This window comes from Giraffa tippelskirchi, chromosome 12 (assembly GCF_054371585.1).
Source record: "Giraffa tippelskirchi isolate mGirTip1 chromosome 12, T2T-mGirTip1v1.2.pri, whole genome shotgun sequence".
Taxonomy (NCBI): domain Eukaryota; kingdom Metazoa; phylum Chordata; class Mammalia; order Artiodactyla; family Giraffidae; genus Giraffa; species Giraffa tippelskirchi.
Window position 1 is genome coordinate 88149709 of NC_137286.1, and position 16513 is coordinate 88166221.

Consider the following 16513-nt stretch of genomic DNA (forward strand, 5'->3'; position numbering starts at 1 on the left):
CTGTCTGCTCACGACTTTAATTACAGCTAAATCCTGGGTTTCTTTCTCTTCTTCCTTCTTGTGTGTTTTGTTTTTGCTTGTTTGTTTTTGGTTCTTTGTTTTGTTTTTAGAGAGGGATCAGACCAAATTTATTTGCTTTCAGCTGACAGGAAAAGTTTTGAACAAATTTGTATAACATTTTCCCCCATTGTTTATAATCGGATTATCCACTCTGGATTATCAAAGTCAAAATGTCTTAATCCAGACTGACTTTCCCAGCCTTTCTAGGCATCTTTCCCATGGTGAATTAGTGGATGCCCAAGGGTACAAAATAATGTCTGCAGGTGCCTCAGTAAATCATAGGAAAGCAAACCTGTTCCTTTTTTTTTTTTGCACCCTCTGTCTTCCAATAAGAAAGTTAATTGAGAATTAGATGATATTCAGACCCAAGCAGGAAAAAAAGTAAGTGACGTATTTGAAAACTCATTCTAAACTCTTCTGTGAAACAGAGTGCTTATGTAAGATTAGGATAATTCGCAATTTAAGCCAGGTTCTACTTACCAAGTTTCCTGTAACCACTTCCAGAATTTAGTCCATCAGGTGACATTGTTTTCAGTACTTTCTCTTTTGAACGTAATGTTTCTAACTTTCTTGTTCCCTGGGTTTTTACACAGAACATGTTGACTTGGTTTTTATTGTATTTTGGACAAATAAAAATGCAGTGAAGATTTAATCACCATATCTTCCTAATAATCTAGCTGTGGGATACATGATCTGGCCATTACTCCAAGGAGAAAGGGTGGCCCCTTGTGGGGAACTCGGTCAGCCTTGGAGTTAGACATACTTAAGTGTGAATATGGTTACTGATTTCTGTGGCTTTGGGCAAGTCACAGAAGCTTTCTGAGCCTAGTTTCCTCATCTGTAGGTTGGTGGTGCTCCTTGCGTTGGTTTAAATGAGTTATTAGAGGCAAAGCTCCAGATACGGTGTCTGGCTCAGTGGGAGTGCTCAAGGGGTGATAACAAATACCCACCTGGATTTTACCTCTTTATTTCTATCTTTTTTTTTTAAGCCCAATTAGGACCTTTTACCTTATGGTTGAGGGTTTGCCTCCTTTTATCTATCAAATTATAAACTTTTAAAAAAAGTAGTCCTCTGTGTTTTTCTTTTCTGCAGAAACCATGTACTTAGTAAATGTTGATGAATCCATCAATAATTTATCATCTGGATAGTGAATCTAAACAAATGGGAAAGGAAAACTTGTGGTTTTTCTGTATTTCAGTTTTGTTTTAATTTAACCCAGGCAACTGTTTCTCTATAGGGATTGAAAGAGTCTAAGCTCCATGTAGGTTTTGTTATTTCTCCCCTTTTAATGCAGAAACTGGAACCCAAACCCAGGATGATAAGGGCGTGTTACATAGGTAAATTCTCACTAACTCAGTGGACACGGAGGTCTGTTCATTTGGTCTGTTCATTGTAGGCTGGGCATTCATGTGCCCACTGTTAACACCTTATAACTTTATTTATAATCAATAATACTCTCAGAGGAAAGAACTGGGAAAATCCAGAATTGCTCAGTTAAAGGATTAGGGTGATCCTGTAGGCCAGATCCTGGACAGCTAATAGTTTTGCATGTGACTTTGCTATTGAAACTCTCAAGGACCTTAAAAGATGTTTATTGTAATGTCAATCATAGGAGAAGGGAAAGAAAGAAGTTCAGAGGAGAGATGATCAGATACTATTTCATGTTTCTCTCTTTATTTGATGACATGTTTAAATAATTTAGAAAATACTTATATTTCTAGAATGAATCCCACTTGATCCTAGTATGTTCATCTTTTTAGGTAAGTGTTTAAGTCTGTTGACGCATTTTAAATTTAGACTCACACATGTATTTAGAAAGGAGATTCATATGTAGCTTCCTTGTGTGTACTTTTTTGTTAGATAATGATATCAATATCATCTGTTACTATTTAAATAAGAATTTGAAAACTTTCCTTCCTATCACATGGTTTGAAATGGTTTAAATATGATCAGAATTGTCCCTTAAAATTTTCCCAGAATTCTTCCTCTGAAGGCATCTAACCTGCTTTTGTTTATTTATGTATTTATCTATTGGAAGGTCCGTTGGAGAGGTAGGGTTTTGATTTGTGTTACATTAGTACACACAACACGTATTGTGATTCCTTAAGTAAATCTGAAATATTATTTACTGAACATCTTCAGTTCATACTGATTAAGTCCTACCTAACTAAGGGCGAGGTGATTTGTTATTGTTGAGTTACTGTTTTCAAGAGTGGCAGCTCTTTTTTATACTCAGTGCTTTATGGCATTTTACAGTCATATATACCATTCCTAGATTTGGACTTTAAGGACTATTCCATATTTTTATTGTTGAGATGGTGATGCTGTCAGTTGTATGTTTATATTACTGTGTAGACCATTATTACTCTTTGTTTATTTTAAATTTTTCTTTCTTTATTCATTTATTTATTTGGCTTCATGGAGTCTTAGTTGAGCATGTGAACTCCTAGTTGCAGCATGTGGGATCTCATTCCCTGACCAGGGATGGAACCCGGGCCCCCTACATTGGGGGCGCAGAGTCTTAGCTAGTGGACCACCAGAGAAGTCCCCATTGTTCCTGTCTTTGGTACACTTGGCCAAGGGAGCTAGTTTTACTGCAGATCATGCAGCAGACATGGTATCCATCCTTAACAGACAACAGAGTTTTCTTTCTAGTACATTGTAGGTACTCAGTAATTCTAGTGAATGAAATACTTGTTTAGTATCTACTATGAGTTGTTTGGAAAATGTATAAAAGACATGTTCAGAGAGACAATATGTTATGAATGCAAAATTGAATTAAATAATTTAAATATTAAGGCAAACGTATTCAGATATATTAAAGGATCCAATTTACATACTTATCTGGGGGAGAAACCATTTTCAGATGGAGAAAAAAGTAAATATTGATTCAGCTACCCTATACCTGGCCTGAATTTATAAACTGATATAGAGAGTTAAAATTGTTTCAGTAGTATTTTTGTTTTTCCATATGAATTGGGCTATAATGCTAGGAAATGGGAATCACAACTCTATAGTAACAGTGGTACAAAAAATAATGTTGATCTAAATTTAGATTATAATATTTTAAAATGTGTTAAAAGGTATTGATAGTTGATAAGATTGTATTGGATTATGTTGAAGATTTACTGACAAAATATTCTTTCCTTTTCTCTTAGATTTATCTAAAAACAGACTGGTTGAAGTTCCAATGGAATTGTGCCATTTTGTATCACTGGAAATTCTTAATCTGTATCATAATTGTATCAGAGTCATTCCGGAGGCCATTATTAATCTACAGATGCTGACTTACTTAAATTTAAGGTAGGTTGACACCTTTAGGTAATCAAATTTAATTAAAAAAAAAAGATCACTTGCGTTTCCATCAGTTTTTTTCTCTCTAATCTTTTCTGATCACCCTTTGAAATAAATCACATGAAGATTATTGAAGAAATATCTTTTATAATACGTTTGTAGTGCCGTTAATATTATTTTTGGTGCTTGACTTCTCAATGTCAGTAGAGCAAAATGTTTTGGCTTCTTAAATAATTGATACAGCATCATTTATACTTTTTGTCTGTTTGATACTTGGAAGGTTGTTGGTCTATTTTCTTCAGATATTGATGTGGATTCTGGAGGAGGAAGGCTGGAGGAAGTGAGAAAGGATTGACAGTTGAGGCAAATCAGGGCCTTCCTGGTTTGGGAGGTTATTGGAACCATTGGATTTGCTACCCAGAATTGACTGAACCTGTTCACCTCAGGTCACTAGAGACAGTTGAGGAGGAACACTGAGCCACTCGAGCAAGATATGACTTTGCTGTCTTCAGCCCGTTAAATTAGGTCAGTGTTTGCTGAGTTTGGGTCAGTGGTCTGTAGTGACTCTCTGATTAAGCACAACACAGTGTAACCTATTAATGTACTGAGTAGCCCCGAAGTTAAGAAAACTAAGAGTTTTAAGGCCTAGCTTTTAGACTTTCGCTGCTGTGACTGTCAGCTTTCCTGGCCTGACTTTGACTCCTTGATACTTAAATCCTGACTCACATCTGGGATATCAGGAGAGAGGGGGAGCTGTTTTATCAAGTCTGTCTCTGCTATTAAAACAGAGTTGCAGAGTTCAAGCCTGAGTAGCCATCACTCCTGTCAGTTGCGTTATCTTACTGTGCAAAGGATAGCACCTGACCAAAAGGGTTTGTGCTGTGTAACAAATATGCAGCCTTCAAAGTGCAAGATTCCCAGTAAACCAGGTATAGTATTAATTTATGATAGAGAATAATGTCATTTATATTTTAGGGTTTTTATTTGTTTGTTTGGTTTGGTTTACCACTGAGAGTTAGAAGTCTTCTGCAGCTTTCTTTGTTGTCAAAAATGGGTTTCCTTTGCATTTCATTAGGACTGTATATCTTTTCCCTTGGGAGTGAAAAATAAATCCTAGTCATGTTTTTAAGTGGCCTTTATTTCATTTTTGGTAAATAAGATGTAGGCTACTATTATTAGTACTACTAGAGGCTCAACAGAGCCAACTTTCATTTTTTCTGGGTTTCTAGTTCATTTGAGTTTTCTTGTGTAAGAACCATTCATGCCGTTTCTGCTGAAGCAGAATATTAATGACCTGGAATTGCCTGATGGAGCCAGCATAGTGATGTTTATAGATATGGCTTATTATCTCCCTAAAACATCTGTCTTCTAGTCCCAGCCCACATAGGGGAAATAACCCAAGAGCATATGTAGTTGGTCTGTTTACTTTACTTACCTACTCCTGATACTTTCACCTCCAGCAGCCTGCTTGCAGCAAGTAAATAGATTTAACTTTGCATTGTTGTACAATATTAAATATATATACACTGAGAAACCTTGAGGTGTAGATGACGTATTTCTTCTGGCATGATATAAACTATAAAATTCTACAAATACTAGGAAATCTAATCTCAGCATTTATATTTTGCTTTAAAAGCAGTAGTAAAATTGTTTTTGATAGGATGATTTTTATGTTGAGGCTAGTTGAAGGCAGAATAATGTTACTGTCCTAGGTGGTAGAAAGACTGTATTGGAATATGAATCTCAGGAGTTTTTCAATTAAGAACAGAGAGAATTTATTGGAACTGTTAATGGTTGAAGTCATGTTTGTCATATTGTAAACAGGGTTTTGTGATGTATTTCTAGGTAAAGGAAAGGAAAGAAATAAAAGGGTCATTAAGCACCCAACTTTTTAAACTTTGTTTTCTTCTTGTAATGGTGTCATTTCTCATTTGACTTAATTTCTCTATTTTTGGTCCTATTTATGTGGTGGTGGTTTAGTCACTAAGTTGTGTCCGACTCTTGCGACCCCATAGACTCCTCTGTCCATGGGATTCTCCAGGCAAGAATACTGGAGTGGGTTGCCATTTCCTTCTCCAGGGTATCTTTCCAATCCAGGAATCATTTATATTTTGTTTTGGTTTTCTTTGCTCACATTTCTTACTTTAATATCACCATCTTTTAAGACATATTCTCTAGTGTTGAATCATACCTCTTCAAAGGAATTGATCTATAAATGGAGGAAATTAAGAACAAATATATCTCTTACTTTTCAGAGATACTCTTAATATGTCAAGATATATGAAAAATGTATGTGTCTCCTCTAAAATCTTTGAAAAGTCCGGTGCTATATATACATGTGTGATTATCTTTGGTGACTTCTATCACATTTACTTTAAGAATGTACCTGTGTAACTAAAATAGCAACATAGGGCAATTTTTAAAGTGAGCAGGAGATGGTCATCTTTTCTATTCATTTATAAGGTCTTTAACTCCTGTTTGATTATTAGATTTTTGAAATGCAAATTCTAGGAATAAGACCCTTGAAGCTGAGTTTTTTCTTTGTGGAAGTGATTTGAGGTAGAATGTTCAGTTTGCCTAAATGGTTTATTTGTAGCTTGTGAAATGGTGGGTGACTGTCACATCTGTTTATCTATAAATGTGCAATATAATAATATCTAGAAAATGCCAGTGGCATCTAGTTAAATTGTAAGTCTTCTAAGAGATGTTGAGTAATAACATCCCATGATAGTAGTGTTGTCCATGTGAGTTCTTCCTGTCTTCAAGCTACCATCTCCACTCCCAGCCACCACCACCCCAACTCTGAAGGCAGCTGGTAACCAGAAGGAATTTAGAATGTTGTGCTTGTCTGTGATCATGACAGATGTCCCCTTCACAACAACCAGGGTTGGGCACTGTGGCCTTTTTGTGTCTTTCTCATGAAAACTTAAGTCAACAAAATAAAATGAATGGGTGTGGTGAAGAGGCATGGTGGAATTCTGTTGACCCCTGGCCTTCAGAGAGAAGCTGCTAATCCACTTACTAGGAAAAGAGGCAAGATGCTCGGGATGCTGCAAAAAGTACTGCTTTGTAGGAGAGCTGCTGATCCCCTTTCAATCTAGTTTTTGTGTGTATGTGTGTGATAATTACAAATTAGATATTATGCCAATGAAAAAAGCTCTCTTTTTTAATAGTCCATCTAACTGAGTGATTATTTTTTAGTTAAAGTATAGTTAATGTACAGTAGTAGGTGTTACAAGTGTACAACATAGTGAGTCACAATTTTTCAAGGTTATGCTCCATTTATAGTTATTATAAAATATTGGCTATATTTCCTGTGTAGTACAATATATCCTCATAGATTTTTATTTTATTTTTAAAATTTTGTTTATTTGGCTGTGCTGGGTCTTAGCTGCAGCATACAGGATCTTTGTTGCCATGTGTGGGTTCTTAGGCATGTTCAATCCCTGACTAGGGATCGAACCCAGGCCCCCTGCATTGGGAGCGTGGAGTCTTAGCCACTGGACCTCTGCGGAAGTCACACGTATTTATTTTATACCTAGTATTGGGTTGGCCAAGAAGTTGGTTTGGGTTTTCCCGTAAGATGTTACAGAAAACCCTGAATGAACTTTTTGGCCAATCCAATGGTTGTTACCTCTTAATCTCCTATTCCTGTATTGCTCCTCCCCTATTCCCTCTTCCACTGGTAACCACTAGTTTCTTTTCCATATCTGTGAATCTGTTTCTTTTTCATTATGTTTACTAGTTTTAGATTTCACATATAAGTGGTATCATACAGCATTTGAAAAGATATATTCTAGATAGAAGCATTTAATCAAATCAAGCATTTAATCTAAACTGTAACTAATTTAGATGTGTTGGGGAAGTCAGTATACATTTCAGAAAATTAAGAAAATACTCTAAATGACTTTTGAGTGCACAATGTAGACTGGGTCAGATATAGCACGGTCTGAAATAGCTTTAACAGATACGCAAGTTCAGCAGACTATATCAATAAATACCAAACACTTTCTTTTCCATAGTACACTTAGGATTTTTCCTCTTGTTTTTTTTAACTAGAAAGGAAGAGCTGCTCGAGAAAATAGTGCAGAGAAGCTGCTTTTCAGATTGCACAGATTTCATGTTTCTATGCGTAACATTAAACATGGTCTCACTGTATTTTTAATTTTTTTCTGTTTTTAAATAAATCATACGGAGAAATTGATGATTTTCTGTGTTCCAAAACAAGAGACATGTCCTATGAAGCCACTTTGAATGTATGGGAACCATTCAAAATTGATGCCACCCTCCGGGATGCATTGCATATTCCAGCCGAGTAAACAGTCGTAAATCTTTGACGGCACTGGGGATGAGGACAGTGGAGGTGATGGTGGTGATGGCGTGTCACTGCCTCGGTAGCTTCTTGGCTGGTAGGATCTCTCAGTGACAGTATCTTTAAATGTCAAACGGCTACTTGGTGCTGGCAACCCAATTCCCATCTTAGACTAGAGATGGGTTTAATTAGTACATGGAAAGAAAACCTTTATTGTAAAACACAGTTAAAAACACTCAGTATTTCCTATTTTTCCTCTCGCTATAGAAATGTCCTGTTTGTGGAAAACATTAATTTATTGCTGTTTATGTAGTGTGTGTTTGAAGAAACTGGGCTTTTAATCTTTTCTTCTTGGTGTTTACAACAAAAGGTTATGTTGATTTAATATATGTGCCACTGTGTCTTTTCCTGTTAGAAAGTGTCTTAATCCAAGAAATGTGGCCAAGAACAATATAAGTGATTAAGCAAGACTTGTTCCTATATCGGAACAAACACTTTGAACCTGGGGTACACAGGAAGACCTCACAAAGTGTAAAACCTATTTTAAGCGGTTGGAGAGGTTGTTGTTGATGAGACTCATGAAGAAAATGTACCTTAGAAAGTTTTTAGAAGAACACAGAGCAGAGAGGCTTTTGGCACGTGTCTGGGTGTTGTGAATGAAACTAAGAAGAGGGAGCTTAGCTTCAAAGTTTCATCTCAGAGATTTGAGGGAACAGAAGCTGCCCCCAAAAGGCACATTCTTCCCAGCATTTGATCATAGTGTTTCCAGAACTCTTGGTGAGTGGTTTTACTTTTCTGGGGTGAAAGGCACAGAGCCAGGAGCTGGTTTATTCATTAGAAGCCCCTTTTTCTGCCAGCATCTTAGGCATTGCCTGTAAAGAAGGGGGCCGTCTCTTGAGCAGAATGTTATCACACCATACAAGGAATCTTTTTTTGGCCGCTTTTTCTGAAGCCTGGCATCCTTTTTGGCTGCTAAACAATGTGCAGAAAGAGCCAACTTCCTGATGGCTGTATATAACCTGTATCCCCACATTCCTTTGGGGGCTCATTTGGAGAATAACCTTTAATCCTCAGACTGTAGCTCTCTATTTGAAGGACTTGGGGGAAGCATCCTACATGCTAGGTTTGCCTTAGAAAGCATAGATTTTATAATTTTTGTTATGAACGAAAACTAATTTCATTGTTTCTAAGAATCTTAATTTTATCCCTGACAAATACAGCTTTTCCTTGCATTGACTTTCCTGAAGAAACTCAATTATAGGATAGTATTTTTGTCTTTCTAGAAACAGAAAATGGGTGATGTCTTCTTAAGATGGAAAAAGGAGAGGAGTTTTGCTCATTCAAGCTTGTATCACTCTTTCTTTTATGAAGATCATAGGAATTTTTCTCATTCAGACTTGTATTCTTTCTTTTACGAAAATCATATCTGGTTCAAAGGGGAAAGAAGGATATTTAGGGGTGTGTGTGTGTGTGTGTGTGTGTGTGTGTGTGTGTGTGTGTGTGTGTGTGTGTGTGTGTGTGTGTGTGTGTGTGTGTGTAGGGGTGTGTGTGTGTGTGTGTGTGTGTGTGTGTGTGTGTGTAGGGGTGTGTGTGTGTGTGTGTGTGTGTGTGTATTTGGAACTGGCCTTTGGTAACTAGGTTGTGCTTTGTGAAATGACCGATCAGCAGCAGGAAGACACCAAAATACAGTGAATCATGTTGGAATTTGGAAGTATCATCTTAAAATTTGAAAATATTTTCCATAGACTGCTGGAGTAGAAAGTGGTCATCAGAGTCACCCATTGCAGGAGCAGCAACTTTGTGCTTACTGGGCATTTGTTTTTAAGGTGGAACCTTTAGGCAACAGCCCTTAAAAATTTTAGTTCATATTTATAAATTATTGTGCCGGGAAAGTTATTAGCATTGGTGTTGAAGGACTTTATTAAATGTGAATATGTTCATAATAGGTATTTCTTCTCAGACTCCATTCCTTTTAATATAGCCTAAGCTTGGCAAGACTTCCAAAAGGGATTTTTCCATTCTACATATCACCTGATCACAGACGTGGTTTTAGATCAGTGTTTGTATTGAAAAACAGAACAGAGGAACACAAAAGGGGCATTATGGCTTACGATAGCTAGACTGCTGTCAGAATTTGTTGGGTTTGTTTTCAGTTCTGCTTCTGATCTTAATAAAATCTTTAAGATCTTTGTGCTGCAGGTTTGCTTTCTGAAAATAGGATGAACACTCACTCCCAATTCACTGTATACTTTTTTTTGTTTATGTTCATTCTCAACTTTTTTTCTGCAAGCCCCAAATGAACATGCTGCAAATTACATGTCTATTTCTCACTAGATGGACCAAAGCTCTTTGAAACATTGCCATTTCATCAACAATAAGCTCATAGTTCCTCCAAGAACATTACAGTTTACCAAGTCTTATAACAAGTATCATAGATGAAGAGAGGAAAAGGAAGAAGAACAGAACATGTGAAAGGAGGTGTGGAAGTCTGGAAAAACGTTCAGCATTGTCATCATCGTCACCTCCACCTCATCACTTCTTAATAGCTAGATATGATTGAGCTGTTACAGTCATATTTGAGCCCTTCAACAACTCTTTACTTAAGATAGGAAATAGGCAAGTGATATAGCCCTAAAACACAGTATTTCATAATAAGAATTGCAGGAATTAGGGAAGCTTATTTTTGTGGCCTTTACTATTTGCTCAGCACTTTCCCCATTGTCATCTTGTTTGACCTGGAGAAGGCAACGGCAACCCACTCCAGTACTCTTGCCTAGAAAATACCATGGATGGAGGAGCCTGGTGGGCTGCCATCCATGGGGTCGCTGAGAGTCGGACACGACTGAGCGACTTCACTTTCACTTTTCACTTTCATGCATTGGAGAAGGAAATGGCAACCCACTCCAGTGTTCTTGCCTGGAGAATTCCAGGGATGGGGGAGCCTGGTGGGCTGCCGTCTATGGGGTCACACAGAGTCGGACACGACTGAAGCGTCTTAGCAGCAGCAGCATCTTGTTTGACACTGTGATCTGCTGCATTCCATGCCCTTTGGACCCCAGAATCATAAACATAGTTTATGAATTAAAACATAGAGGATTTTCCACTAGGCCAACCTAAATATTTAAATAAGGCAATTAAAAATATTCATGCTACTATATCCATGCTTTAAAAATTTTTATTGCCTATAAATCTGTGCCTTTCTTTTTCTCTTTATTCATTTTTTTCAGAAGTTTGTTTTCTGGATATGTTTTTAAATTTCAATGACCAACTCTATTGATATTTGATTTTCCATGAATTTCTGATACTGATTGAATTTCTGAATTACTGATACTGATTTCCTTTGGTCTACTTTCTAATAGCTTCAGTCTTTTTTTAATTTATGGAGTTTCCAGTTATTGTTCTTTTCTCATAGGAGCATTTAAGGCCATGGATTTCTCTGTTTTTAGCGTTTTAGCACTAAAGTTTAGGTGATTCCTAGAAGTTTTGATATATAATATTTTAAAAAATAACTCCTAAATCATTTCTGATTTCCAGTGTTTCATTTTTGACCCATGAGTTTTCTATAGAATAGATTTTAATAGTTGTCTTTTAAAATTGATTTTTAATTGGATTGCATTTGGAGGATGTTTTGTTCGACAGTGTTTCTTTAGGTTGGTAAATATTTGCTCTATAAGCTATGCATAGTTAATTTTATAAATATTTCACATGAGCTTGGAAAGAATGTACGCTAAGTGTTGTGGACTGGATTCTAGTAAATCCACTAAGTATAACTTACTGTTGCTTTTGCATCTCACTTATTTTAGGGGTTTTCTTTTTTATGACACGCATTCTTCAGTAGTGCATCCAGTGAGAGTATGTAAGTGCAGTCTTTTTCTGAAATGACTTTCTTTACATTCTTAAGATTCAACTATTTGTGCAAAATTTTCATTAGTACTAATATAAAGTTTTAAGTTGACAGCTCTTTCCTATTGTGTTTCAAAGATACTAGATTTTCTGGCTTCTGTTTTACTATGTTTTAAGTTTGTAGAAAATCTTCTATAGTTTTGCATTTGATTTCTTCTCATCTTTGTCTTTGGTGTTTCTGCACTTTATGCTATGATATGTACAGGGATATATTATTTTGATTTCTCTGACTGTACACTTAATTTTGCTTCCTAAGTCTAAAGATTCATGTCTTTCATCAATTCTAAAAAAAAAAATTAGTTGTTACCTTTTTTAATACTGCACCTTCCTCTATTTCTCTATTACTTCTATCTTTTTTGTGTACTCTCTATTGGTTATATGTTAGACCTCTCATTCTCTCTGTCACATTTTTAGTCTCTTTATTAGTTCTCATTTCTTTATATTTGGCTAATATTTTTCAAGCATAAAGATGCCTTTAACATATTGAGAGTGAAAGTGCAGTAATACTGTGAAAGCAGGAAAAATGGTAGTACCATGAGATTCCTTAATGGAAGAGTCTTATTAATTGAGATGCATGGCATAAGAACTGTGCATTTTGACTCATTAGTGAAATCTTAACGCACTCTCTTCTTCCAGTGGTATACTTTGTTGGTTGCCTAAAAGCAAATTGATACAGTAAGTTCCCTACCTGCAAAACTTCAAGTTACAAACTTTCAAGTATATGAACTTGTGTTCACATGTTCGCTCGCACAAGTTGGTTTGTGTGTCTGGTGTACGTTGTCATGTGCGTGCATTTCTACAAATGGTTGCAATTTTGTGTATCGTATAGTATTGCATAGAGTACAGTATCCTCACCATCTCCCACCTCCTCCCCCTCCTCTAGCCTGTAACTCTTCTTTCCTGTTTACTCGATGCCAGCCCCTGTATGCCAGCTGTTGTACTGGACTTTTCAAGGTACTGTGCTGCTGCTGCTAAGTCGCTTCAGTCGTGTCTGACTCTGTTCGACCCCATAGACGGCAGCCCGCCAGGCTCCGCCGTCCCTGGGATTCTCCAGGCAAGAATACTGGAGTGGGTTGCCATTTCCTTCTCCACAAGGTATTATACTATAAGATTAAAAATGTTTTCTTTTTTGTGTTTGTTTTTTATGTATTATTTATGTGAAAGGTATTGCAAGCCTATTACAATGCAGTACCATATAGCCAGTTGTGTTAGTTGGGTACCCAGGCTAACTTTAGTGGTCTTATGAGCAAATTGGACTTAGGAATGCACTTTTGGAATGCAGCTCATTCATTTGTGGAGGACTCTATGGTACAGAATTTCCTTGAGTTTTTTTTTTTTTTAATAAAACTTGATGAGAACTAGTCTTGTTCCTTTTGGCTTTAAATTGAAGTTTGTGACAATTTGACTTCTTAATCTTCAGTCTTGTCTTTATTGAACTCTGCCTCCCTCCCCCTTTTTTCTTTATCTTGTCAGCATCCTCCATACCTTCTTCCCTGAAATTAGGGCTTTAAGGAAGTAGGTTTTGACTGCAGTCTGGAGGTCTAGTGGCCAACCCAGGGCTTCACTTTGGTTCTCTTTGCGTTCTTACTTGCTTGTAGTAACAGTTACAGTAACTGGACAAATAAAGTTTTTGTAAGAGTTGTTTTTGAGAAATAGAGACACAGTATTGGTTCCCTTGGCTTCCCAATCCAGATCTAAATGCATCACTTTGTGTTCAAAAGTAATAAAGCATATGCTATAGTGGCTAGAACACTGCAGAATACAATGTTAAAAATATTATCCTATTTCTAAAAGGAATGCTTGTGCTCTGAGAATTTAGGAAGGAGAGAAGTTGATAAAATAATGTTGCCAAGAGTTTCAGCGTATGTAATAGTCTCAAATAACATTTTTTTCAGGGATGAGAAATAAAGTCAAGAATAAATATGTATTCTGTAGTTCTTTATCTAAAAAGAGTTGAGGGATTGGGTGCTTAGGGTACAGAAGGAGTCATTATGAAGAGAGCAGTTTATTCTGTAAGGCATTGTTTTTCATCCTCTGTCATTTCTTGGAATACCTTTATGCTCTCTGGAGCAGGTGGACTGTCAGAACAGATGCCACGAGATGATTTCTCTGAATGGTGAGATCCAAATAACTAGAAGATTTGGGTCATTTTGAGAGTTGGATCATGTGGAACTGTATCTTTTAATCTCAACTTATCTACCTTATCCTCCTGAAATCAGGCAGTGTTTTTCTGAAACTCCATTTGGCAACTGGCAAACTTTCGCAGAAAGGGATGGGAAAATGATATAAGAAAATTGATCCGTTCTACTGAGTGAGTAGTCCTTCTGTTCATGAAAAGAGAATAAGAGAACCAGAGAAAATCTGCCTGCCAAATTCCCTAGGAGAAAAGAAGTTACTTATTTCCAACCACGGTGATGCCATTAGCTCCATTAGGGTATAAGTAGAACGTTGTTGTTGCTGTTTAGTGGCTGAGTCGTGTCAGACGCATTGCGACCCCATGGACTGTAGTTGGCCACTCTCTTTTGTCCATGGGAGTTTCCAGGCAAGAAAACTGGAGTGGGTTGCAATTTCCTACTCCAGAAGATCTTTCAGACCCAGGGATCGAATCTGCATTTCCTGCATTGGCAGGTGGATTCTTTACCACTGCTGCTGCTGCTAAGTCGCTGCAGTCGTGTCCGACTCTGTGCAACCCCATAGATGGCAGCCCACCAGGCTCCCTCATTCCTGGGATTCTCCAGGCAAGAACACTGGAGTGGGTTGCCATTTCCTTCTCCAGTGCATGAAAGTGAAAAGTGAAAGTGAAGTCGCTCAGTCGTGTCTGTCTCTGAGCGACCCCATGGACTGCAGCCTACCAGGCTCCTCCATCCATGGGATTTTCCAGGCAAGAGTACTGGAGTGGGGTGCCATTGCCTTCTCTGCTTTACCACTGAGCCACCACCATTTCCTAAAAATATATTCTATGGAAAAGCTTCTTTTGGATAATAGGTACACTTACTTAAGAAAAGTCCATGTATTGTGCTATCAGAACTCTTCTCCCTTCTTTGGTGAAAATGAAAGTGTTAGTCACTCAGTTGTGCCCGACTCTTTGCAACCCCATGGACTGCAGCCCACCAGGCTCCTCTGTCCATGGGATTTCCCAGGCAAGGATACTGGAGTAGTTTACTGTTTCCTTCTTTAAGGGATTGTCTCGACAGGGATCGAACCCAGGTCTCCTCACTGCAGGCAGATTCTTTACCAACTGAGCTATAGGGAAGCCCCCTTCTTTGGCGAGGTCTCTGTATTAGCATCTCCTAGAATGTGCTTTTCAGAGCATCTGTTTCTCAACACTGATTTAGCAGAATGCTGTATCACCTAGAGAACCCTTTAGGAACTGACCTCATGCCTAAAAAAGGATGAGGTTAAAAAGCATGTGCCTTCATGATGTCTTATTCAGAGGCTAAGGAATCTGTATGGACTGGATGTGTTGAAAGACAAGATGAAATGTGAGTAGAAAAGAGAAAGGCCCCAGGAAACACTAAAGCATACAATGTGTCCACAGAGCTGCCACCCAGGCTGATTTATTCTTTGTTTAGCACATTTTAAATGTGTATTTATTTATTATTAATGATTAATTCAAATAGGCAATTCATTTTGAGAAACAAACAAGTACTGTAAAGTGCAAAGAATGAAAAGTACATCACTCACTAGTAGTCAGGTTTAAGATTGTTTCCTTCTCAGCTCCTTAGTAAGACTGAACTTTCTCTGGAGTGGGGTGGGGGGATATTTTCAGTTTCTGAGAGCTCTGTGTTACATAATGAGGCAAATAATCACCTTGACCAAAAGTCTATAGCAGCTTTGTCTTTAAATTGAATTGTCTGTACTGAGATTTTGTTGGTGAAACACCACCAGAGTTCCTCTCGTTAAAACTAACCACCTGCTAAAGATAATTCTTTAAAAAAAGATAAAATCATAACTCTCATACAAATGTAAAATATACATCTGTGAAAGATTCTGTTTAACCCAGTAATTGATGGAGAACTGATTGAATGTTATATTTTGTTTAAAGGAAAATTCAGCTTGCATGCACGTGTGCACGCACGCACACACACACACACTCTAGTGGACTTGCTGAAATGAATTGACAAATAGTTGCAAAGCTGGTCAGTATCCAGAGGGAAGAAGTCAGTTACAGCTCCTCTGCACTCATCATGATTCATCTATATTTCTATGAACAGAAACGATTTGCATTACAATCATTTCTACAAACACAGAGTTGTAAAATAGCTTGAAGACAGTGAAAGACAGAGATCATATGGAAAGATGAGCTAGACAAGACCCCCCACGTAGTTTATGTCTGTATCAAAATCACTTAAGAGTTTTTTCTGATATGTCAAATAATTTATATTACCATGTGCAAGAACTGTGTTACTCTGTGAACTATTTGAACAGGAATGTAGGTAGAAGAGGGGCTTCCCTGGTGGCTCAGCAGTAAGGAATCTGCCTGCCATGCAGGAGACACAGGCGATGTGGGTTCAGTCCCTGGATGGGGAAGATCACCTGCAGGAGGAAATAACAACCCACTGAATTTATTTATTTTAATTGGAGGCTAATTACCTTACAATGTTGTGGTGATTTTTGAAAGATGGTAATGACGACCCTATATGCAAGACAGCAAAAGAGACACAGATGTAGAGAACAGACTTTTGGACTCTGTAGGAGAAGGTGAGGGTGGGATGATTTGAGAGAGTAACATTGAAGCATGTGTATTACCACTCCAGTATTCTTGCCTGGAGAATCCCATGGACAAAGGAGCCTGGCAGGCTACAGCCCAGAAGGTTGCAAAGAGTAGGACACAACCGAAGCAGCTGAGCACGCATGCACTCATAGGTAGAAGAAAAAAAATAAAGAGATGTTCAGTAGGGATTGGGAAACTTTTCACATCCTGTATTCTAGACTAGGATAGG

The 16513-nt window shown here is 37.6% G+C and overlaps 1 protein-coding gene across 3 annotated transcripts in view; it reads left to right on the top strand.

Annotated features, from left to right (window-relative positions):
- Positions 1 to 16513, top strand: part of LRCH1 (leucine rich repeats and calponin homology domain containing 1) — a 213126-nt gene that overhangs the window by 102741 nt on the left and 93872 nt on the right. For all 3 annotated transcript variants that reach the window (XM_081547413.1, XM_081547409.1, XM_081547412.1), the window contains exon 2: positions 3220 to 3364. In XM_081547413.1, coding sequence (XP_081403539.1) covers positions 3220 to 3364 — 145 coding nt within the window. The remainder of the gene's footprint in view (positions 1 to 3219; positions 3365 to 16513) is intronic.